This window comes from Musca vetustissima, unplaced genomic scaffold, assembly GCF_032173495.1.
Source record: "Musca vetustissima isolate MV318-11 ecotype Yass unplaced genomic scaffold, APGP_CSIRO_Mvet_v1 utg51759, whole genome shotgun sequence".
NCBI classification, from domain to species: Eukaryota; Metazoa; Arthropoda; class Insecta; order Diptera; family Muscidae; genus Musca; species Musca vetustissima.
The window spans coordinates 1,988-26,764 of record NW_026883080.1 but is presented as its reverse complement, the minus strand read 5'-3'; the positions used below and the strand labels follow the sequence as shown (position 1 = coordinate 26,764).

At 35.2% G+C, this 24,777-nt stretch overlaps 1 protein-coding gene across 1 annotated transcript; it reads left to right on the top strand.

The window, feature by feature from the left end:
• The first annotated feature begins 5,211 nt into the window (after positions 1 to 5,211).
• Positions 5,212 to 24,517, top strand: LOC133329831 (neprilysin-4-like). The gene is made up of 2 exons (XM_061538291.1): positions 5,212 to 7,240; positions 24,399 to 24,517. The coding sequence occupies exons 1-2, from the start codon at positions 5,212 to 5,214 to the stop codon at positions 24,515 to 24,517; spliced, it is 2,148 nt and encodes a 715-aa protein (XP_061394275.1).
• The last annotated feature ends 260 nt before the right edge of the window (positions 24,518 to 24,777 follow it).

Here is a 24,777-nt window from a genome sequence, read left to right as displayed (position 1 = left end):
TTGGCATATCGATTCAGTTACTTCTCACTCCCAACCAACCAACCATTCATCTCATTTTCCCAGAAACAAAAGCAAAAACTAAACTAAACACTTAGTAAACAAAAGGATTTATGCTCATCGATCAGTATTAATGAAGAAGTTTTATTTGTTTTTCCTTCCTTCTCCAACTCATCCTGCAGCCAAACGACAAATAGAGGACAAAAACTTGGAACATTGTTTTCCATTCAATGCAAAGAGATACTATTTCTCAATGAGAATGAGAAGAAAGTATAGGAACTAATAATCCCAGTTACCGTTTAACATAGACAAAAGACAGCATAAAGTTTTGCGTTATTCCTCCTTTTTGATACATCCGTTTCCTTTGGAGAGGTTGTCAACTTCGCCTCCCCCCAAAAAGGAATAAGTATGGAATTAAGAAAACGTATGTCATTGTCATAGCTAGAAATTCGCTCGTTCGTTCGCTTTCGCTAATGATTTACTGCAATAGTTTGAGCTATGTTTCCGTAAATTACTGGAAGAAGGGGTCTAAGGCGGAGTAGAAAGGAGGTAGGGAACGATAAGCAAAGCAATTTTTTAGCATCATCGGTCGTTCACTTGGTCTTAATCAATTCGTACATCCAATACTTCATTTCGTTTCACTACACAACACAACTTTGTTCTTTTCATAGTTCATTTGAAATTTTGGATTTGTTCACATGTCGCTGTTGATTTTGACAAATGTTTTTCTCTACTTGTTGTTGTTTGTTTGTGTATGAGTGTGTGATTTAGCGCTTTCTGCATTTCTCCATCGCCAAAAAATTTAATTTATTGCACTTGCTGTTGTCATTTTAGAGCGAGTTTTTAAGGATACTTTGTTGTAATTGGCATTCATTGAAGGACTTGAAGTAGTTAATTGGCAAGGATGGTATAGCTGTTGTTTAAGCCACTCATCCGTGGATGCTGTCTCAATAAATTCAATTGCGATGACAAATTGCTTTGAATCCCACACTCAAATCAATAATATTCACAGAGACTATGGTCATGTGAAATGTCTTAAATCATGTATGCATATGATAATAGTAGGCGTTTGTGGAAATCGTGCAATACTTCCAACATTTGCATTGAACCAAATTAAAATGTTGGCAGGACAACCTTTTTCAGAGGGATACTGGTCTAGAACGCAATATAAGGAATAATTTACTTTGGTACTATTTATAATCTGAAATCTAAAGAATATTATAAAAGTAAAAGAATATTCCGGCCAAGATATTAACATTCCTATTTGTATGGGGCTATATATGGTTGCGAGTTTTCGTTTGATGGAAAAAGTCAGAAGAATATGCCATCGTATATGGTAGGTTTTCTAATATTAGGTTGGGGAAAAAGAAACCCATTTCTTAAACGAATGATGACTGGAGATGAGAAATGGATCACATACAATAGCCCTGTACGAAAACGATCGTGGTCAAAGAGCGGTTAAACACCTCAAACGGGGACCAAACCAGGACTACCTGCCAGGAAGGTTCTCCTATGGATTTGGTCAACAACTGGACCGATTGAAGATATAAATTGACCAGAAACGGCCAGAATTGGCCAACAGGAGAGGTGTCGTGTTCCACCAGGTCAATGCTAGGTAACACACAACAACACAGCAAGTTTTAATGCGTCCGCCCTATAGTCCGGACAAGCCATTATCATCTTTTTCTTTCATTTCAAAATTTTTTTATTAATGATAAAATTTGGTATCTAGGGAGGATTGTCAAAACCGACTACTAGAGTTTTTTACAAATGGAGAACAAGACTAAGAGAGAGGCACTATGATGTTACCTTTTAAATTGCAACAAATCATACAAAAAAACGGTACATATTTGGCCCAAATCGGACATTCCGAAGCATGTTAAATAAATTCCTATAGTTCATATAAAAATAATGGATTTCTTTTTCCCCAACCTAATATTTTCAGTGGTCTACATTTGTATACCCTTCACCAAACTTTGGTACAGGGTATTCTGTCTTTGTGCATATGTTTGTGATATGGAATCGTTCCTTTTGAGAATATGCATAGAATCACTTACTAAGTATATTTTTGCATGTCCGTCTGTTCATTCGTCGGTCCATGTATTTTTGTGAGCCAAGTACAGGTTGCATTTATTATCCGATTTTGATGAAATTTGTGACAGGTCACTTATTTGGCTCAATTTAAATTTAAGTCGATACACGAAGTATAAGATTTCAAAATCTTAATTGGCTATTACTAAGACCATAGAATTGCGTGTTCTGAGACAATATCGGAAATCATAGATAGTCCATAAGGAAAATTATTTAAAAAATCTTCGCCTATCAGTCAAATAGTACATGAAAAACATATTTTGCATATCCACGTCTATAAATCAGATAGTCCCTGATACAAATTATTTAAAAAAATTCTTGCCCATAAGTTAGATAGTCCATGGGAAAAAATATTTTACAAATCCACATCCGTAAGTCAGATTGTCTTTGAAAAAAAAAATCTAAAAATTCACGTTAATAGATCAAGTAGTACTGGCGAAAAAATTACTTAAAAAATCCACGCCTATAGATAAAGTCCTTGAGAAAAATTATAAAAAGTCAACCATATCGTTTAACAATCCTCGAAAAAATCCACGCCTATAGGTCAGATAGTTCATGAGATTTTTTTATAAAATGTATGTCTGTACATCACGTAGTAGGCGAGAAAATGTATTTTAAATATCTACGCCCGTTGTTAAAGTAGCGCTTTAGAAAACTTAATAAAAATTCCACGCAGGCAGTCCTAGAGAAAAATTCTTTTAAAGATCCACACCTATGCCATGTGTTCAGATGAAAAATTATTTTCAATATCGGCTCCCAAAAGACCAAACTGTTGTTGAGAAAAAAATATTGTCTACATCTACACCGAAAGTTCCACATAGTCCTCAATATTTGCTTAAATTTCTTTGTCCTTAAGAAAAACATGAAAGTGAGCAAATAGAGATGTATGTACAGGAGTCAGAATGAAATCCGCAAATTTTACCAACGAGTAAAACACCAAACCGAAGACTTTGGTGCAGGCATATCCTCCTGTAGAGATGAAGATGGAAACCTGGTGACAGATCCAGATAACGTGTTGAGGATCTGGAAGGAGCATTTTGAAAAGCTTCTAGTATCAAATAGTAGCGGCGAAGAAGAAAATACCCCTGAACCAATAAGAGATGACGTTATACACCTAGTATACACCTAGCCAAAATGAGATCAGAGTAGCAATTAATAGCTGAAGAGTAATAAAGCAGCAGGAGCCAATTTGTTACCAGGTGAATTATTCAAGACAGATGGTCAGATGCTGGTCTGGAGCATGCACCAGCTGATTAGTACAATTTGGCTAGAGGAATGCATGCCCAATGATTGGAACCTCAGCCATATGTGCCTACTATAGATGAATTGGCCCTCTTCCCATCGCATGTAAAGTGTGCTGTGTTATCCAGTGTGCTGTGTGAACGACTGAAACCAATGGTCAATGACATTAATGGACCATACCAATGCGGCTTCAGAACTGACAAATCCACCATTGACCAGATTTTCACTCTGCGCCAAATCCTGGAAAAGACCCACGACTATAAAGCCGCATTCGACAGCCCTATTCGTTTAGAGGTGTTTAAAGCCATGTCTACGTTCAGCATTCCTGTAAAATTAATACGGCTATGCACGATAACTTTAAGTGGAACAAGGTCAGAATCTTGTGTCCCGTGCACAAAAAAGGAGACAAGACGCATATAAAGTGCTATCCAGCGTGCTGTGTGAACGACTGAAGCCAATGGTCAATGACATTATCGAACCATACCAATGCGGCTTCAGACAAGCCAAATTCATGACAGACTAGATTTTCACACTGCGCGAAATCCTCGAGAAAACCGACGAATCGACACATTCCACTTATTCATCGACTTTAAAGCCACATTCGACAGTCCAATCCGCTCAGAGGTGTTTAAAACCATGTCTGCGTTCGGCATTCCTGCAAAATGTGAGAGTTTGTCGTATGACCTGTTTAACATCCTGCTGGAAAAGGTCATACGAGATGAAAATGTGAAGAGAAATGATACTCCTTGCACCAAACTGCAAATGTTACTCGCCAACGCCGATGACATCGACATAATGGATCGAACATTGCGAGCCACCTTTAAACGAATTGAGATGGAGTCTGCCAAAGTGGAACTGACAGTAAATGGCGAGAAAACCAAGCTAGGAACTTGACCAACTGAGGAACTTGAAAACTACAGCTTCGAGGTAGTGAACGATTTTATTATATACCTCGGTACCGCGATAAAGAAAACTAATAACATCAACTTTGGAATTCGTAGAAGGATAGTGTTGGCCAATATATGCTACTATGGTCAGAATAAGCAACTCAAAAACAAGGCCACATCTTGCCAGATCAAACTTACACTCTACAAGACGCTGATACTACCCGTGATGTTGTATGGATCTGAAGCATGGGTACTTGCACAAGGAGATGAGGCAGTTTTTGGAATGTTTTAAAGAAATATTCTCGTCGTCGAATGAACCATGAGATATACCATCTTCTCTTCTCGGACATCGACATAGTTAGATGGATTAAGTTGCAGCGACTACGTTGGCTAGATCACGTTGTGAGAATGGATGAGAATTCCCCCACTCAAAAGGCGTATAAAGGAGAGCCAAGTGATGGTTCACGCAGACCACTCGGAACATTGTCTTTCAAATTGGAAAAACTGGGCAAAAGAACGGCGCGCTTGGAACATTTTTTAAGCTCAGCTTTTTGAACAACCGTTCTGTCTCCAGCCAGCTAAGTAAGATATTCCTTATTAAAACATAAAAGTTTACAATTGACAATTACTTAGCATTTTTTAATACATATTTTTCCACTCTTTCGCTCCGTCGCTGTTGTTCATAATTTTTTCCATTAATCGGATAACGAACCTATTTTTAGAAGAGGAAATGTAAATAACATATTTCCTATATAAAACAATTTTTGTTATTAAAAATTGAATAATTTTCCCTCATAATATAGTAAAATATAAACAAACGAACACAATGTTTTGTGGTCGGCATTTATATTTGATGATAACCCTTGACGACCTTCGAGAGATTTGGGAGATGGAATACTATTTGGGTTAGTAGATATTTTTTGTTTAGTTTTTGTTGAAGTGACATAGCCGACGGTATTTAAAATAAAAACAAATATTAAAAAAATATGAAATAATGGAAACCAAAAAAATTAATACAATTGTCTCCTGGTGGGCAATATTGTTTTCCATGCTTGGAGCTCAAGGATCGTCATTCAATGACTCAGAGAAATCCATACGTTCTGCAAAATCGAAGGAGATACAAACATATATAAATGAAAATGTGGATCCATGTACGGATTTCTATGAGTTTGCTTGTGGTAATTGGAAAACATTAAATCGAGCTAATGAAACGGAGCCGAGGACAAGCTTTTTCCTGAATGTTAATAAGGAATTTGAAAATAAATTGAAGGGAATTTTGGACAACAGTAATGAAGAGGACTTCAATGAAAATGAAAAGAAAGTGCAACAGTTTCACAAATCGTGCTTGCAAAGGGAGCGGGAGCAAGCTGAGGAATCCTATAGGAACCAATTGAAGGAAATTATAAATGAATTTGGAAAAATGCCGGTACTGGAAGGAGGGGAATGGAATCAGGACGAGTTCAATTGGTTGGAAACTATTTCGAACATTTCTTATAAATATGGCATCAATATTATTTTTGGCTATGAGATAATACGAAATCCAAAAAATGTTTCCATTAACACTTTGGTGCTGCAACATCAAAAGTTTGAGTTTCCATTGGCATTATATGGAACAGATGCCCTGGAGAATTTGTGGAGGAAATATCACACAAAGGTCTCTGAAAATTTAAAGAAATATTTTAATTTCGATCAGAACTTAGCCGATGTAACAGCTAAAGAAATTCTAAATTTTGAAGCCGAGCTAGCCAAAGGAGGAGCCAACAATCGTTATGGACCCGACGAATATTGGAGTGAAACAACTATAAATAAATTGCATCGAAAATATATGCCCGATTTGGATATGAAGCAATATTTTCAAATGGCATTTGGTTCGATACCCGAAGAGGTTATTATTGAAAGAAATGAGGCATATCAATATAATTTGGTGGAAGTCATAAAACGTACACCTAAAAGGATAATTGCAAATTATATTTTTTATAATCTTGTAAATCATTATGGAACCAAGGACTCAGATTGCATTGGAGAGACTCGAAAACATTTTCGCAATCTCTTGGAAAATTTGTGGTATAAACGCAACGATTTAGAGGAAATTGAAAAATCGGTGTATAATATGTTCGAAGACCTATTATCGGTGTTTAATCGCACCCTAATATCCAAGAAATTCAAATGGGTAAATCCTCGTGTACGCCGCTATACCATTGAAAAATTAAATGTTTTGGCCATTAATATTTACAATTATGAGAATGTAAATTTCACCCAGGAATATGGAGAATTGAAAATTAAACCCACCGACTATTTTGAAAATTTGAAAAATATTTACACCATCCAAAGTCGTAAAAATCGTGAAAAATTTAATCAACTCTCCTCACCTTACTATGATCCTGCCAACATGCCTCTGGGACCCAAATACATACGCCAAGAAAATCGCATACTCATACCCCTGGCCGTGCTGCAACCTCACCTCTTCCGTTCAACAATCTATCCATTAGCAGTAAATTTTGGCCAATTGGGTTTCCATATGGCCCATGCCATTGTACATGCCTTCGATGATGAATCACGTTATGCAGATAAATATGGCAATGAGGTGGATTGGTGGGATCATCGTTCGAAAGTATTTTTCAATGATCGCACGGAATGTTTTCGCCAACAATATCAGCGATACACCTATGCTGATCATCCCTGGCCAGATAGTGTTGTACAATCGGAAAATATTGCCGATAATGGTGGAATACGGTTAGCCTATCAATCCTATAAGACATGGTATGAGTACACATTTCGTCCGCAGAATAATTTGGATCAGGAACAGCTGCCAGATTTAAAATATAAAAATAAGAAATTATTCTTCATTTCCTATGCACAAACTCTATGTGCGGATATTCATTCTGATTATGCTGCTATTGTTTTGGATGCCGAATATAATCCACCAGAGAGTGTGCGAGTACGCGGAGCACTGTCAAATCTTGAAGAATTTTCTCAAGTTTTTAGGTGTCCTCGTGGTAGTCCGATGAATCCTGAGGATAAATGTAAACTTTATTGATCGAATAAGAGAATGTTGTATTGAATTCTTTTTGTTTTTTAATAAAAGAAGAACTAAGCAAAACTAAGCATTACAAAAATTAATTTTATAAAATGAATTACATTTGAATAGTGAGTAACCTTGTGGTTCTGTTGTGGTTTTGACTCAAAATTCAGTTTTTGTGTGATGTCTGATATTCCGTTAGCTACCTGATTGGATAATATTTACACAAACCATGACGTTATTTGTATACCCTACATAACTATGTTGTAAGGGTATTATAGCTTTGTGTGTCCCAGAAGCTTGTAACGCAGCTAAATATTGTTCCTAGACCCACCTTTTAGTATACCGATCGTCATATCTCGACTAGCTGAGTCGATCTAGCCGAGTATCCGTCGGTCTGTCCATTAAAATTTGTAAACACTAAAAAGGCCACATTTACGGACCAATCATCTCGAAACACCGCTTCTGACCAAATAAGACCCCTATTTTTTGGTAACGATCCGTATAATTTAGGGGATGTAATGGACCTAAAACTTTACTTTTATCTGTTTTTCTGATCCCTCCAGAGACCACAATTATGAATCGATCATCACAAATGTTTAAACAGAGAAAGGGGTTTGACTACGGAATAAGCATAATAATACTTTTGTGTAAAAAATTACAACATTTGTATTCTATGGCATACATATTTACTCCTGAAGGACATATACCCAAGAAGTTGATAGTATATCCGAGAGGATAATTGATACCAATTATGTTGTTGTATGTATTCAGAGTTATACTAAGATAATTACAGGTGTCTACGTATTTCCATTACTACATCAGAAGGCGAAAATATCGGGCGGATCGTGATAGTGACATTATACATGAGGTTAGTGAAATTATACATGATGTTCCGGCTATGTTCAAGGGCGATTCATACAAATTTTGGTTATGATCAGATTATATGTAGAATATGGAATGAACAAAAATCTTTTTCTGTATGGTTTCCCAGTCGCTCTAGAGACCACCAAAAATTATGTCAAAGACCATTGTAAGCCGAACACACAAAATTAACAAGGGAAAGGATCTGGCCAACCAAGACTTTGAGTCATGAGCTCTTAACCTCTAATCGCAAACTATCGCCTAAGCACGTAATATAGATCTGCAAGGAAATAGAGTTCGGTGATAGTTGTGTGGGGTATCATATGGTAGGCCCCGATCCGTCATATAAAGTTTAAGTCTGTATGGAGTAAAATGTTGAACTTCCTACAAATATCGCACTACGAGTACAATAGAAACCAGTAACGAAAGTAGTGAAGTCGGACTGGGCCGACAATATGATACCCTTCACCACTTTGGGTATATTCTACATATGTATCCTAATATGAAATTGAACGAACTTAAGGGGACCCCCCCCCCCCCATTCTCGGGGTCAAAAATTTTTTTGATTTAATTCGAATCTACCCTAATTCAAGAATGTCCCTACAAATTTTCAACTGAAAATCTCAAGAACTCTTGAAGATATAGCCGATTTATTGTGTCAGCATCAAGTGACGGCTAAAGGGCTTCTCAAACTTTAAACGCGTTTTTCTCTTTTGCGAATGGCGGGCACGATAACTCAAAAACTAATAACCCAATCGATTCCAAATTTTTACACGTTTCTCTGTGAGTGTATAGCTATCGTATGAACTAGGATAAAGCCAATCGGTGAAGATCTTCCTTATTTTTTAACTTGGTTTTTGGTAAAAAATCGGCGATTTTCCAAAAATATTTTTTCAAAGGTCCGCCATTTTGTTAATTTTAGAGCGAAGTCAATAATCCTAGTTCATACGAGAGCCAGACATGTACTCTTTCTAACACCGTTGGAATTTTCGGATTCCGATGTTCCAGTGAGGAGTTATCATGCCCGCCATCAAAAATAAGGACTTTTCTTTAATCACAAAAAACAACAACAAAACAACAACAAAAATTTTTTGTAAATTATTTTTCTTCTTTTTTAAATCTTCAAATATATATGTGCAAAGTTACAAACATTAACAAGCATTGGTATTCATTTACCAGCCCATTTAAAATCTTAAAAATAACAAATTGAGAATGGGGGGGTTCCCTTAAATATGTGAATTCTATCTATAAATGAACCGATTATCAATCCATACACATGTCTTTCTGCAACCTATACCAAATTTCATTTCATTCGGCAGAGTTAGAGTCGTTTGCGTAGAATGGAACTAATCGATTTAAATCATACTTGATACACGCAATTCGGTATGCCACACTGTTCAAAATTTAATCTGCACCACTTTCCACAAAACGTAATAACGCCATTCTAGTCTCAATTCGATACTTTGTGAAAAAGTTCGTGTCAATCTGACAAACGATTTTCACGAAACTAGACTCATTTCAGTAGACTTTGCCAAATTTCGTACAAATCAGAAATATGTGGGGAATTTACATTGAATCGGACAAAAAATTTATATGGGAACAGTATCTAAATCTCGCATAATTCAGTATGCTAGACCAAAATTCGTACAATATAGGGACTTTGGTGTACCATTTATATTAAATCGGACGAAAGGGAGGATAATTGATTATCCTGCATTCACTCTTACCAGGTCTTTGATACCAGAATGTTCCGAAAATAGCTCGGACTCGTCCGACAGAAATACAGATAGTCCTTGCTAGGTTGACAATGTATTACAACGGAACAAAAGGAGACAAAGTCCAACAGACATTGTAAGGGCCTTTGTTACACAAACTTGTAGTCAGATAAAGCAGCAGGAATGTTTTAACAGCTTTGAAATCTCAGCCCCATTTCAGTCGGGAATCCACACGTCTATCTACAAGAAAGCTGCTTGGTTAAAGGAACGCATGAAGAAGTGCAGCACTCATTTCAACGGTAGACACATTGATAAATTTGAGTATAAGGTCGTGATCCTTAAGAAAAATGCTATTGACTTGAATTCGACTCCTTTCAAATTGCAAGATGTGAAAGGTCAAACAATCGTTGAAGGTGTCCAAAAAGTGTTAGATGAGTAATATCTATTATAATAAATACTGATGCTTATTGCTAATACGACAATCGTGAATACCGACTAAAAGACGAGTGTTGTATTTTGACTGCACAAAATATTCGAAGAGAAAGGTTAATCCATTCCAAGTTCATTAGGTGCGGTATCGTGTTCTTTGCGGATGTGCAAGACTTAGACAATTCCCGCTTGAGATTTACAAATTTTCAAAATTTTGAGCCTTGTTGGTGAGGTACTCAAAGAAGTGGACCAATTAGTCCCATCTCCCAACAATCTACAGGCATGATTAACATTTTAGGTTATGCAAAGTTTATTTTGAATCTGATGATGATCCCATTCTATTATAAAATGCATTTTCAGATAAATTTTTACCATTTTGTGGGGGAGGTACCAAAAGGAGTGGACTGATTTTCCATCTTCGGATATAACTTTTCAAGAAATTTTAATATGTGCACGACTTGGATCACATCTGACCCATTGTGAGGGAGGTACGAGAAATAGTGGACCAATGGGTTGCCGTCATGCTCACGGTTTGGTAGAGGTAATTGGAGGTACCAGAAGGAATAAAGAAATAATTTCTTTATGAAGAAATAGCCAGTAATATGATTTTACTATGCATTTGCAATATATGTATACACATTTACTCTTGTGATTAACAGCCCTGAAAATTTCGTAAAAATTCCCTTTATAACTGGCAAACAGTTGATCAAATAACCACCTATTTTGTGACCCTCGATTTACCTCCTGTTCAATATTCCTCCGAAATAAAGCTTTAAAATGTATTTTAAAGTCATTAATAAATTTTGGAAATTCTTTCCAAACACTTGCCCTTGGGAAAAAAAATATTCATTCCATCGCGAAGAAACCCGTCTTCCACATGTTCTCGTCTGGCGTCGTCTGAAGTTATTGTTTATCTCTCTAGCGAACAACCCAACAAAAATATCTTAAGTTGCTTAATTCGAATGTGTACGACCAACCAAGGCGAGCAACTTGGTTCATTACGGTATGACAGTCTTAAATCATTCATCAAGCAAATGTGAAAGGAAGCTTCTCTACACGGGTTGGCTGCACCCCACCAATCCGCCTTACACATACACTTCTTTAAAATGTCGGCTAAACTTAATGACAGACAGACATTAGCGGGGATGCTATAGAACACACATGAGAAGCAACGTTCCCCGATGATGTCATCTTCAACACACAATGGAGAACACAAAATGGTGCGTATTTAAAAACCATTAACATCTGGTAAGATTAACTCTTCAATCCATTCCAACGCAACAACAACGACAACAATAATGAAGTATTAAATATTCGGTAGAAAGAATTTAAGCCAATTCATTTCGATTCGTTGCTGAATGGTGTTTTTGTTTCTGGGAGAGAGAATGAGAAATGCATGACAAGCATTGCACAATGGGCTGAATTTCTAAATGAATATATTTTCACTGCCTAAGATTTTTCCAAGGCGTGGATTTTGTAAAGAATATTTTTTGAAGGCCTATAAAAGGCGTGGATTTTGTAAGGAATATTTTTCAAGGCCTATATGAGGCGTGGATTTTTAAAGAATATTTTTTCAAGGCCTATATAAGGCGTGGATTTTTTAAAGAATATTTTTTCAAGGCCTATATAAGGCGTGGATTTTTAAAGAATATTTTTTCAAGGCCTATATGAGGCGTGGATTTTTAAAGAATATTTTTTCAAGGCCTTTATAAGGCGTGGATTTTTAAAGAATATTTTTTCAAGGCCTATATAAGGCGTGGATTTTTAAAGAATATTTTTTCAAGGCCTATATGAGGCGTGGATTTTTAAAGATTATTTTTTTTTTTTTTGTGAACGCCTCTAAGAGGCGTGAATATTGTAAAGAATATTTTTTCAAGGCCTGTATGAGGCGTGCATTTTGTAAAGAATTTTTTTTTTTTTTTTTTGTGAACGCCTCTAAGAGGCGTGAATATTGTAAAGAATATTTTTTCAAGGCCTATATGAGGCGTGGATTTTGTAAAGATTATTTTTCAAGGCCTATATGAGGCGTGGATTTTGTAAAGAGTATTTTTTCAAGGCCTATCCAAGGCGGGGATTTTGTAAAGAGTATTTTTTCAAGGCTCATAACAAGCGTGGATTTTATAAAGAATATTTTTTTCAAGGCCCATAACAAGCGTGGATTTTTTAAAGAATATTTTTTCAAGGCCTACTCAAGGCGTGGATTATTTAAAGGCTATTTTTTCAAGGCCTACTCAAGGCGTGGATTATTTAAAGGCTATTTTTTCAAGGCCTACTCAAGGCGTGGATTATTTAAAGGCTATTTTTTCAAGGCCTACTCAAGGCGTGGATTTTGTAAAGAATAGTTTCATTTTAAGAATATTTTTTCAAGGCCTTTGTAAGGCGTGAATTATTTTAAGAATATTTTTTTCAAGGCCTATATGAGACTATAAAGAATATTTTCTTCAATGGTCTGCCCATCCCACTGTGCTGAAACCAAGAAACACCCTCATATTTCACGACAGTGTACAAAAAGTTCTCATAGGTCTATACCATAACTGATTAAAGGAAATAAACTTCGAACATTCCACACATTTTAAAAAAAATATCAAAGAAATGATCGTGTGTAGTCAAAGAAATTCAATGTACAAAACAAGTGGATTCAACGTTGATGGTTCACACAACTTTCGTTGTACATACACTCACACACACACATGCAGTGTGACACAACCATCCAGAGGATCATGAATCAGTCAAAGCATTCATTCATTTGTTCACTATTAGATTATTTTACATAACCCCAACATAAGAACCAAAACACCAACAACAACACATATGTATACATGTATGTCTGTACATACAAGAGGGGTAATACTCATCAACCCAAAAGAGATACTTGAAAATGTACATTTCCACATGTTCCGCTGAACAAAAACATAACAATGTCTATCAATGTGCACATTTATTCCGATTTCGTCCACCCATTCCTCTTGCTATCTGTCTAACGTTTAGTCACATTAAATTACTGGACCATTGTCAATCTATATCATCTCGTCTTTATCATTTTCTAAAGAGGGTGTGTGAATTTTTCTTTGTCGGGAGGGGATATCAAACACACACACACATCCACACCATCCCACCAACATCCACCAAGTGTCGATGTTGATGATAAAAATTTATGAGGTTTTTTTCATACAAAAAGAACTTGAGTATTTTATTACAATTTTTAATTGTAAACAAAATAAAAGTCATTCGTATGTTTAGGGCACAATGGCCCTAAACTAAAACGGTCGACCAACAACACCACCCTCACATGTTCGCTCGCTCACTTGCCAGTGTCGCTGTCAATGTTTTATAGAAATAAATTATTGTTACTTTTTAGACCGCATCCAAAACGTTGCTTGCTGCATGCAAAGAAATTAGTTAGTGATGCCTATAAAGTGTTTAACACTTTTTGAGTTAATTGCCTTCACCGCCGCGCCACACAAGCACACACAACAGAGTGTGGTATCGTGGAAACGCTTTCGAAGAAAATTATTATACTCCCTCTCATTTGAGTAGAACCCAGCAAAGAATATTATATACATTCAAAAATTTCCCAATCGTTATCGGATGTTGTTTTATAAATAAATAAATACAATAAATAAGGTATTTGCAAGATATGGAAATGTGGATTTCAAACTTACCATTTGAATATATAAAGTTGATTCGTGATCTGAAAATTAAGAGAACATGTGTACAATTAGTTTCTCATTCATTATACCCTTCAGCACACTGTGGTACAGGGTGCTTATGTTTGATGGTTCCTTTTGAGTATATATAGAATCACTGTTTAAGTCGATTTATGCGTGAAATTTGGCACACCTCATTTATTTGGCCCAAGAACGAACCCTATTGAAATTGGGAAAAATTGGTTGAGATTTAGATATATTTTCCGTATATATTTTCGTCCGATTTTAGGTAAATAGTGCGCCAAAGTCCCTATATATCCTTCCATTTGCACGAAATTTGGCATAGCGTACTGAATGAAGCCTAGAATGATGTGTATTAAGTTTCATGAAAATCGGTTCAGATTTAGATATAGATCCCATAGACATTTTTGTCCGATTTTAGGTAAATAATGCGAATTGGATGAAATTTGGCACAGCTCATTTATTTGGCCCAAGGACAAACCCTATTGAAATGAAATGAATTTTGCATAGCGAACTAAATTAAGTCTAAAGTGATGTGTGTCAAGTTTCGTGGAAATCGGTTCAGATTTAGATATAGCTCCCATATAAATTTTCGTTCGATTAAAGGCAAATAGAACATTTGTCATATCGTACTGAATTGTGTCTACAATGATGTGTGGTAAGTTTTGGATGGGTTCAGACTTCGATATAGCTCCCACATATACATATATATTTGTCCGATTTTACATAAATGGTGCACCAAACTCCTAATCCGATTAACACGCAATTTTGCACAATGTATTAAATTAAGACTTGCATGGCGTTATTGAGTTTTGTTGAAATTGGTGCATATGCAGCCAAAGCTTCCATATGTATTTCGAACGGGTGTCTGATGGAAATACCGAATAGCGCGTCATAACATCCAAAATTCATATAAAATGAAACTTGCGAATAGAAATCGATGAACTCTTGACGTTTTTATTCATGATTGTCGTAGAAAACTAATAAAATAGGATACATTAAAATTTCTCCCTTGGGTTCTGTTACGGTAACTATTCCTTTTCATTGAGATTTAAATGTTTACTGATGTACGTTTTCCGTCAGCTTCCAGATCGCTATGATTTTTTATTAATCACGTAATATTTTTTGAAATTTAAGAAAATCACTTTTCTTGTGGAGAAGCTGAATTCCTCTTAGGGTTCTGCTATGGTAACTACTCCTTTTAATTCAAATATAAATGTTTACTGATGTGTGTTCTTCGTCAGTTACCAGTTGGGCATTTTTTATTAATCACGTAATATTTTGAGTAAAGGTAGTCCCATGCAACTATAAAAAACAATTCGATTGACGCTTCAAACTTCTTTAGTCCATTGCCGGGAGAAGGACAGAGTGAGAAAAGTGGAACATGAATTTTTACATCAAACACCTTGAGAATAACAGGCTGTGTCTCTCAAGAATGAATCTAGAGAAAATCAGTTGATTATGCGATTGTTTCAACCTATGGGAATCAATTGTGACGATTATGACAGGAAGCATACCGAATATTAAACGGGACAATTATAAGTAGCCATTTTTTAAAATTAAGCATAAATATTTCAGAAAATAAGGAAACCAATATTGAAAAAAATTTGAGTAGGGAGATTAGATACCCTATGAGAACCTTAAAATCAAATATCGAATAATGTGTGGCAACAATATATAGAAGCTACCCGGAAGCATGGGCCAATATTGATAATTTTTGTGTGGAGATTTTCTATTCAAAAAGAATTCAAAATATAAAATTATAGCCAATGGTTTAAAATATATGGAGGAGTCAAAAAAACTGGAGCAATATTGATCATTTTAAGTTGGAAAAAGTTATACTCAGTAAGAACACAAAATATCGAACTGAAGATGATTAGGTTGAAATCCTTCGTAACGCTTCAAAATGCAGCATATGGGTGTCACATTTTAATGTGGGCTAGTAAGATTTTCTGCTCAATGAGAATTCCTAATATCAAATTAAAGCCAATTCTGTTGAAAAACATGACAAAAGATTTAAAATTCCGAATATATGGGGAAGTATCAACGCTCTATTTTAAATATTAGGAGCTACATTCTGATTTCAACAGATGTGTAATGTATATTTATTCTGATCCATAATAAATATACATTATGTGGTTAATATTTCGAGGTGTTGTAAACGGAATGACGAATTTAATATACACTTCACCTTGTTGTGGAAGGTGTAAAGATTCCCAGAACAGGTTTCATTCCTGTTTTCATACCCTTAGCCTTAATACTAACCAGTGAGCGGAGCAGGATAATCGGACAGGGCCAACTATATGATATCCTACACAATTACCGCGAAAATATAACTTTCTGCAGTTCTATATTCAAAGGCTGACAATATTTCGCGATATTTGCACCCTCTATCTAGGTCAATAGCTTCACTTTCTAACCCTAGCATATTTTCCACTTCTTGTTTTCCCGAGCTGAATATTTACGCCATAAAATAAAAATTTGGTCACGTGATGTTCTAGAGCGACTAGAAAATATGACAAAAAATATTATTCCACATCACCGAAAATCATAGGCGTCGTCCTTGACCAGAACCGGAATTTCGTGCAAAATTTCGAAGCGATCAGAGTGACATTTCCTCCCTCTAGTGGGATAATAGTAATAATAAACAATATCATAACACATACACTCTTTAACTATTTACGTATAACCCCACAACAATATAATTGGTATCAATTTAAAGGTCAACCACCACTCTTGGATATACTATCATCTTCTCGGGTCTATGTTCTTCAAGAGTAAATATATACGCCCCAAAATATTTTTTTTGTAGTTTTTCACGCAAATTGAGCGATCTTTCCTACCCTTTTTCATGTAAAATTTCGACCAGAAAATCAGACAAATTGGTTAATTTCAAATATTAACGGATCATTACATTACAATAGGCGTCTTCTTTGGACCGAACCCTTTCTACACGCATAATTTTGTGACTATTTTTCCGTTACTGTGGGCTGTATTGTGTTTACAAATTACAGATGTATACGGATAAAGATGTATAGATCGGCTCAGCTAGTCTTAGTCAAAATCTGTTCCGGAAATTCGAAATCGATTTATCAATATTAGATTGAATTTTCTTGCAAACTACAATAACTTAACCCCAAATTGTTCACTGGGTTATCAACATGAGTATGCACTTCATTTGAAGTCATTAATGCAACATGCAACAACAAATACACATTTCATTACACTCTATCTCTATGGGCAAGTAATGTCAACGTCACGCAAAAAAGACACATAGTGTGGTAATAGCTTAAATACAATATTCAAACATACATACGCACACACACAGTTACGCGCATTCATACAAATATGTATATTTTCATTCTTTATGATTCGATTCATAAAGAAAAATACACAGAACATAATTTTCGAAGCAAATGATGTGTCACTTTTTCTGGGCTACAAATTTACCAGATGCACTTCTTCTGCTGAAGCGCACTGACTCCTCCACCACACCAGCGAACATCGTCGTCATAATGATGAGCGTATAGCTGGTGGACGCTAGTGTTGGATGAGGAGGAGCAACAACGACGACGACAAAAAATGATGTTTGTAAAATTATGGCTTGGCCTGTCGTGTAATCATTTGTTTGCGTAACTTTATTAAGCACTTCAGACATTTTAGATGCGTTTTCTTCTGTCGATTTTTGTCTGTTAAGTTCCATTTATGCTGGAAATGGAGGAAGGGGAAAGGGGCCATGGCATTTGTGAACCAACTGGATATTTAGAAGAAATAGGAAGAGATTCCAGAAAATAATGTTCACACATACACAATCTCACTCGTGCAATTAATGCAAACACATTTATGATGCATTGTAAAATAATATTTAATTATGCAGCCAAGTGAGAGAGTGAACATTGTGTATGTGTGTGTGCAAGTGTTTGCTTGTATTGTGTGTTGTGTTGAAAATTAGCAATAATGTGGGAAAGTTTACAATGTTGTAAATGAATGTTATGACACGTTATTCCTGTTGCGGTTTCAGCCCATGGCGCCATGGAGTTTTGTGATCTATGCAGTTGTCGATCGAGAGTTCAAAGCTCAACTGTTGTAAGTGGGATATATTTAAATACGTATGTTTTTAAATAGCAAACATAGTTTTAATATCATTACTAGATAGATCCTTAGATTTAATATTTTAAGAGACAATAAATGGAATTTGAATCTGTATGTATGACTATAGTTATGATGCTAATGGCTTACAGCGACGGAATGTTTGGTATTTCAACAGGATTTTTGCTAAAAACTCTAATAAATGCTAAAAACTCAAATAAATGATCAGGACTTGTAAACATCGCGACTCCGGAAAATTCTCCTCCGATCAGGAAATCCTGAATTTTAAAAACTTCTCGGCAAAAGTACTAGAGATGTAGATGTTGCTGGAATTCTGCGTCATATCTCATACTTAAGGTTGATGGTTATATTTGCAGAATTGTAGCCGGATGATGATAGCCCGGATATCATGTTTATAAACAAACATGTTATCCGGGATATCATCTTTACATCATAGCCCACAGAGCAAATCGATGAAATGTGTAAAAGGAACATGTTGAGGCAACAATTAGAGTCGGTAGATTCCAGACAAAATAGACTATAATGGGACTGATTTTAATCTAATCGAGACCATTGCTCGGACTTTAGCATGGCGCAACCCATTGTTTCTACTGTTTATATTAATAGTTGATAAAGTTTTCGACACCATCAGCATAACTGCCGTATGGAAAACATGAAATAAAAGGGGAGTACCTAAGCAAATAATCCGAATATAAAAGCGATGTACAATGTTGCAGAACTCTCAGTTCTACACAAAGGAAACATGAGCCAACAGTATATAATTATACTGCATACACTAAGGGATGAAGTTTGCTCTTAGAGATAGGATGATAGTTCTCTACGACAGATAAAATTTTTTTAAACAAACTCTGTTAAATCTACTGCCATAGATCTGGCAGTCCCTGATAAAACTCATTGTAATTTCTTCGATCATACCTCGGATAGACATGTATTAAAATATACGCTCTCAGCTCTGCTAGCCATATACGTGGCTATCAGCTCTAAAAATCCTCCAGAAACATTATTTTTAAAATTTCCGCTCAAAGATCTGATAGTCCTCATGAAAATTATTTTAAAACACAAAAATTCTTTCAAAAATCTACGCTCAAAGATCTGATAGTCTTTATACAAATTATTTTAAAACTCTTCTTCATATTCCCGACGGTCCTGGATAAAAAATAAAAATTCTTTTCAAATCTGCGCTTCATAGATCTGATAAACCTTGATAAACATCTACGTTTTAGCTCTGACAGACCCTCATAAATATCCTTCAAAAAATATGCTCATAATTCTGATAGTCCTTGATAAAAATCTACGTTTTTAGGTTTGACAGTCCTTCATAGAAACCTTCTAAATTTCTAAGGTCTTCAAAAAATTATTTTTAAAATCTACTCTAATAGTCCTGTAGTCCTTGATAAAAACTCTTTTAAAAATCTACGCTCATAGTTCGGATAATCCGATACTCCTTTATAAAATTCGACGTTCATAGCTATGAACCAACCAAAAAAAATAAAATTACAGAAAATTTGGTTGAATAACGAATTTTCGGTATGTAGGAGCTAAAGATCCACTCATGGTGAGAGTATAAAGAATTTCCTTCTTTACGACATATTAATTTAAAAAAAATGGAATGTGGGCTGACAATGGGATAGTCTTTTATGTGGGAGAATGGGATAGTTTTTTAGGTAGGAAAATTTGTCACCCCATGAGAACTTTAAATATCAAATTAGAGCAACATTCGAAAAACCTGTCTAAATTCATCCTCTGATCTTGGATCGATATAGATCATTTTAGTAAGAAAAATTTGCGAAAAAATGATAAATGTTCTCTTACAAAAAAAAAAAAAAAAAAAAATTACATCATTTTCGAAATGCAAATGACCTGCCGATTCTTGTAGTTCTTCTGTGGGTTCTCAAATAGGACGCCGTCAACCACGGATCATATGGGAAACTATAAAAGTATACCTGTAATGTCAAAGATCTCGATTAGGAAGAGTGATGACGATTTAGACCCATATAAAGTAAATCGTCCGAATGGGAATCAAAAAGGTGAAATCAATCAAAAACAAATCATGAATTTTACTGATATCATCGGTCACCAATGACGCTGTATTCACGAGGAATTGCATTCGAAGTTCATAGATTCAAATGAATTCTTAAATAAATTCAAAAGAACCCAGTAAATATCTCCAATTAGGGTCGAGAAAATTTGCAACAATTTTTCCAATGACAATCGATACAATACAAGACGATATTACAAACATTTGTGTCAACCCTCTTCATTTTTTAAAAATTAAATATATTACCTTCAGAAATTGCTACCACTCATTAGTTTTATTGGTCACACAAAACCTTATACTCAATCTGTGGTTAAATTACCATATTGCCAACGACAATTAAGTAAACCAATCCACACAAATAGCAACAACAATAAAACAGTATTTTCAGATTCATATTTTTGTAACGAAAAAATCACTGATTTACATAAAAAATCCCACAGTCATAGAAATACACACACTTCATTCACATACTGATGGTAAAAAATACAAAACCACACATATCACCAATGTCATCACTACCACAAACAACCACAGTCATCATCATCATCCACAGCGTTAGAGTCATTACCTTCAGTATTGTTGTCATCACTATCCTTGTCAATGTGAAAAGGTTGCCGTTGATGAAGGCGATGACGACGACAATGACGATCCTTCATCATCCTCCCTACTTACATATACGCTGATGTATGAGTAAAAAATTTATTGCCACCAACACATCATCTAACCAGCCAGCCATAAGACCATTCATCCGTCCCTCCAATACATTTCATTTTTTATGCCTCATTGCAAATGCCAATACGACGACGAAAACAATGAATTCTCATACACGGGGACCTGTCATGACTCTTGCATTACTTTCTTCATTGATAACTCAAAGTGAGAACAAAAAAAGAAAAATAAAAAATAAAAATAAAATAAATAAAAAAAATCAAACAGAAAAAAAGTCAACCATCAAACGAAGTTGAAATTAAAAGAAATGGAGCATATCCTGAATATGAGTGTAATACAAGGATGTTTTTCACACCTCCAAAAATAAGCACACACAAAGCAATACAATTGAACAATAAAAGTGCATCTAACCATTACCACCTATCGGAGTACATACATATGTAGAAATGTGTGACATTGTATGTCCTATGACTACGTGCGTCGGAGTGTGTTACTTTACTAATAAACACTTGTTCAAGCGTCAATTATTCACCAATTGAAAAATTACTCAACTAAGCGTGGATTGTAATTTTTTATTGAATGGTATTTTTTATGTTCGGCCACACACACACCGAGCAAGAACAAGGATATTGTGTTGGTTGTAGCCGACAAGGATATGGAATTATGTGTATATACATATGTGACATTGTGTAGGTACGACCTCTGTTAACATTATCTTCAAAACACCAAGGATTATTGCTCTGCTGGTCTTTAAAAAAATATTATCAAAAATCCTCGCATATTATCCCTTACATACCTCCAAAAATATTAGTATTACCCTGAAAGTCCTTGAACATGTTTTATATTTCGTAAAAAATTATCCATAGTTTATTGCTCTGATGGACCTTGGAAACATAACTCTGATATTTCTACGAACGCATGATTAAAAAATCAATGCTTATTGCCCTGAAAATCCCAGGACAATAATATTAAAAGAACACCCACTTTGTACTGATAGTCCTTGAAAAATAGTAGAAATGACAGACATTAAAAACGTATCCTTAAAAATCTACTCTTATTATCCTAATGCTCCTTCAGGTATAGCCTTTAAAAAGATCCGCTCAAATTGCCCTGACAGCCCTTCAAAAATAATCTTTAAGAAATCCACGCTTCTTGTCCTGATAGTCCTACCAAAATTAATCTTTAAGAAATCCACGCTTCTTGTCCTGATAGTCCTTCAAAAATAATCTTTAAGAAATCCACTCTACTTGTCCTGATAGTCATTCCAAAATCATCTTTAAAGAATCCACGCTACTTCTCATGATAGTCATTCCAAAATCATCTTTAAAGAATCCACGCTTATTGTCCTGTTAGTCCTTCAGAAATATTCTTTAAAGAATCCACGCTTATTGTCCTGTTAGTCCTTCAGAAATATTCTTTAAAAAATCCACGCTTATTGTCCTGATAGTCCTTCAGAAATATTCTTTAAAAAATCCACGCTTATTGTCCTGATAGTCATTTAGAAATATTCTTTAAAAGATCCACGCTTATTGTCCTGATAGTCATTTAGAAATATTCTTTAAAAAATCCACGCTTATTGTCCTGATAGCCTTTTAGAAATATTCTTTAAAAAATCCACGCGTATTGTCCTGAAAGTCTTTTAGAAATATTCTTAAAAAAATCCGCACTTATTGTCCTGATAGTATTTTAGAAATATTCTTTAAAAAATCCACGCTTATTGTCCTGATAGTCCTTCAGAAATATTCTTTAAAAAATCCACGCTTATTGTCCTGATAGTCCTTCAGAAATATTCTTAAAAAATCCACGCTTATTGTCCTGATAGTCCTTCAGAAATATTCTTTAAAAAATCCACGCTTATTGTCCCGATAGTCCTTCAGAAATATTCGCTAAAAAATCCACGCTTATTGTCCTGATATTCCTTCAGAAATATTCTTTAACAAATCCACGCTTATTGTCACGATAGTCCTTCAGAAATATTCTTTAGAAAATCCAAGCCTTTAGCTGAGTTCTACCCTATTCTTTTTTTAAATCCACGGCAATAGCTCAGATCTAACCTTAAAAGTTCCTAGTCCGCATTATCCTAGGCGTAACTGTTGCATGGTTTTTTTCTCTCCTTGCAACAGTTGAGACCGCATGGAAAAAAGTGCAAATAAAAAAATCACAGGAGTTTTGTGACGTTAATAAAATTTCACAATCTAGGTGTTGTTGCTGTTGATTTTTTGTGTGTTGTTGGTGTGTTTTACATTTCATTGCTTTTCTGATTGCGGTGTTGCACAGTAACAAGTTGGAAAAAATAATCGCACGTATGTGTGTGTAGGTTGGAATAATTTTTCATTGAACACAATGTTGCCTAGCCTTCGGTTCATTCCTGTGTTGTCCATTTGCAGAGAATTAACTTTGTTCGGTTCGGAATTGGGTATTACAACGAAAACTGCAAAAAATTGCTCCATATCATATGTTTGTGTTACAATTTTACGTTTTTTTCTCCCACCCAACATATGTATTTGGTGAATATCGCTTGGTTTGTCGACATGTTGAGTTCGTCGTTCATCTGTATGTCTTTTCGTCTGTCTAGGTTGGATTTCATTTATTGGTTATGTTCATTTGTGTGTCGGTTATCTTTGTGTTGCAATTTTTGTAATTTCTATGGTCGTTGGTTTTCATTCATGTGAACAGTATCGGATAATCCGTTTATTGAAATTATTGATTCGAAATGAACATTTGCGGTTTTACTAGAAACAAAGATGAAAAAAAACAACAACGATATGGGATTTGTGTTAGCTTTTTTTCTATTGGGAAATTTATTTAGTAGTAATAAAACATTTAGCCGTGGATTAAATACCATTAGGAGAGATATTTAGAGGTAAATTGTTAGGTAAATTATAGGGGCGAAAGTGTACTTAAAGCGTGGATTTACTAAAGATTATTTTTCAAGGGCCATCTGAGGCGTGGATTTATTAAAGATTATTTTTCAAGGGCCAACTGAGGAGTGGATTTATTAAAGAATATTTTTTTTCAAGGAGTATCTGAGTGTTTCTGAGGCGTGGATTTATTAAAGAATATTTTTCAAGGTGTTTCTGAGGCGTGGATTTATTAAAGAATATTTTTCAAGGTGTTTCTGAGGCGTGGATTTATTAAAGAATATTTTTCAAGGTGTTTCTGAGGCGTGGATTTATTAAAGAATATTTTTCAAGGTGTTTCTGAGGCGTGGATTTATTAAAGAATATTTTTTCAAGGACCAATGTATTATATTTCTAATAATTTTAATAAATATGTAGGTCACGTTTATAATTTTAATATAGAATTAAAATTTAATGTTAATAAATTTATTATATACTCGTCTTGGTTGTAAATAATCCGAAGACCCCTTAATAACTTCGAACTATTAATTATTAAAGTTTCTCAATTAAAACCCCTCCAAAAATTAAAATACTCTTACACGCATTTATGTTGTCCCTGATAACACCGTTTGACCTGTGTCTATTCATCTCTTCGGCTCATCCTCATTACTCCCCAACCAGCAAAGTCAAAAAGGGTCCTGGCTCTCTGTACAACAACACAACACATTGACTCCGAAAAATAAAACAAATCATGTCAATTAAAAGGTATTTAAACGTAATACACATTTAAGCCAAACATATTAAAACTTTAATGCCATTCGACAAACAGGCGGTAGTCGCCATCACAAGGACAACAAGCGGCAAACAACAGCAGCAATGGCAATAGTAGCCATGAACCTCAAAAATCGACAACAACAACAGGAACAACACAGCAATTCTGTTCGATAAACATGGCTAGCAGATGGCGTTTTATATTGCATACATATATGTGTGGTCCTGTGTGTGTAAACTTAATAAGACACCATTGTGTGTGTGTGCGAAGGTGGGAGTTAAAGTTTATCATTGGGCCAAGAGCAAGGGTAATGGGTGGGGAGATGTTGAAGCAAATCAAGTTTATTGTTTTAGCTTACCTTAATACCATTTTAACACAAATACATGATACGTTTATAAACACACACAGGCACACATTAGCACGCACCTAGCACACA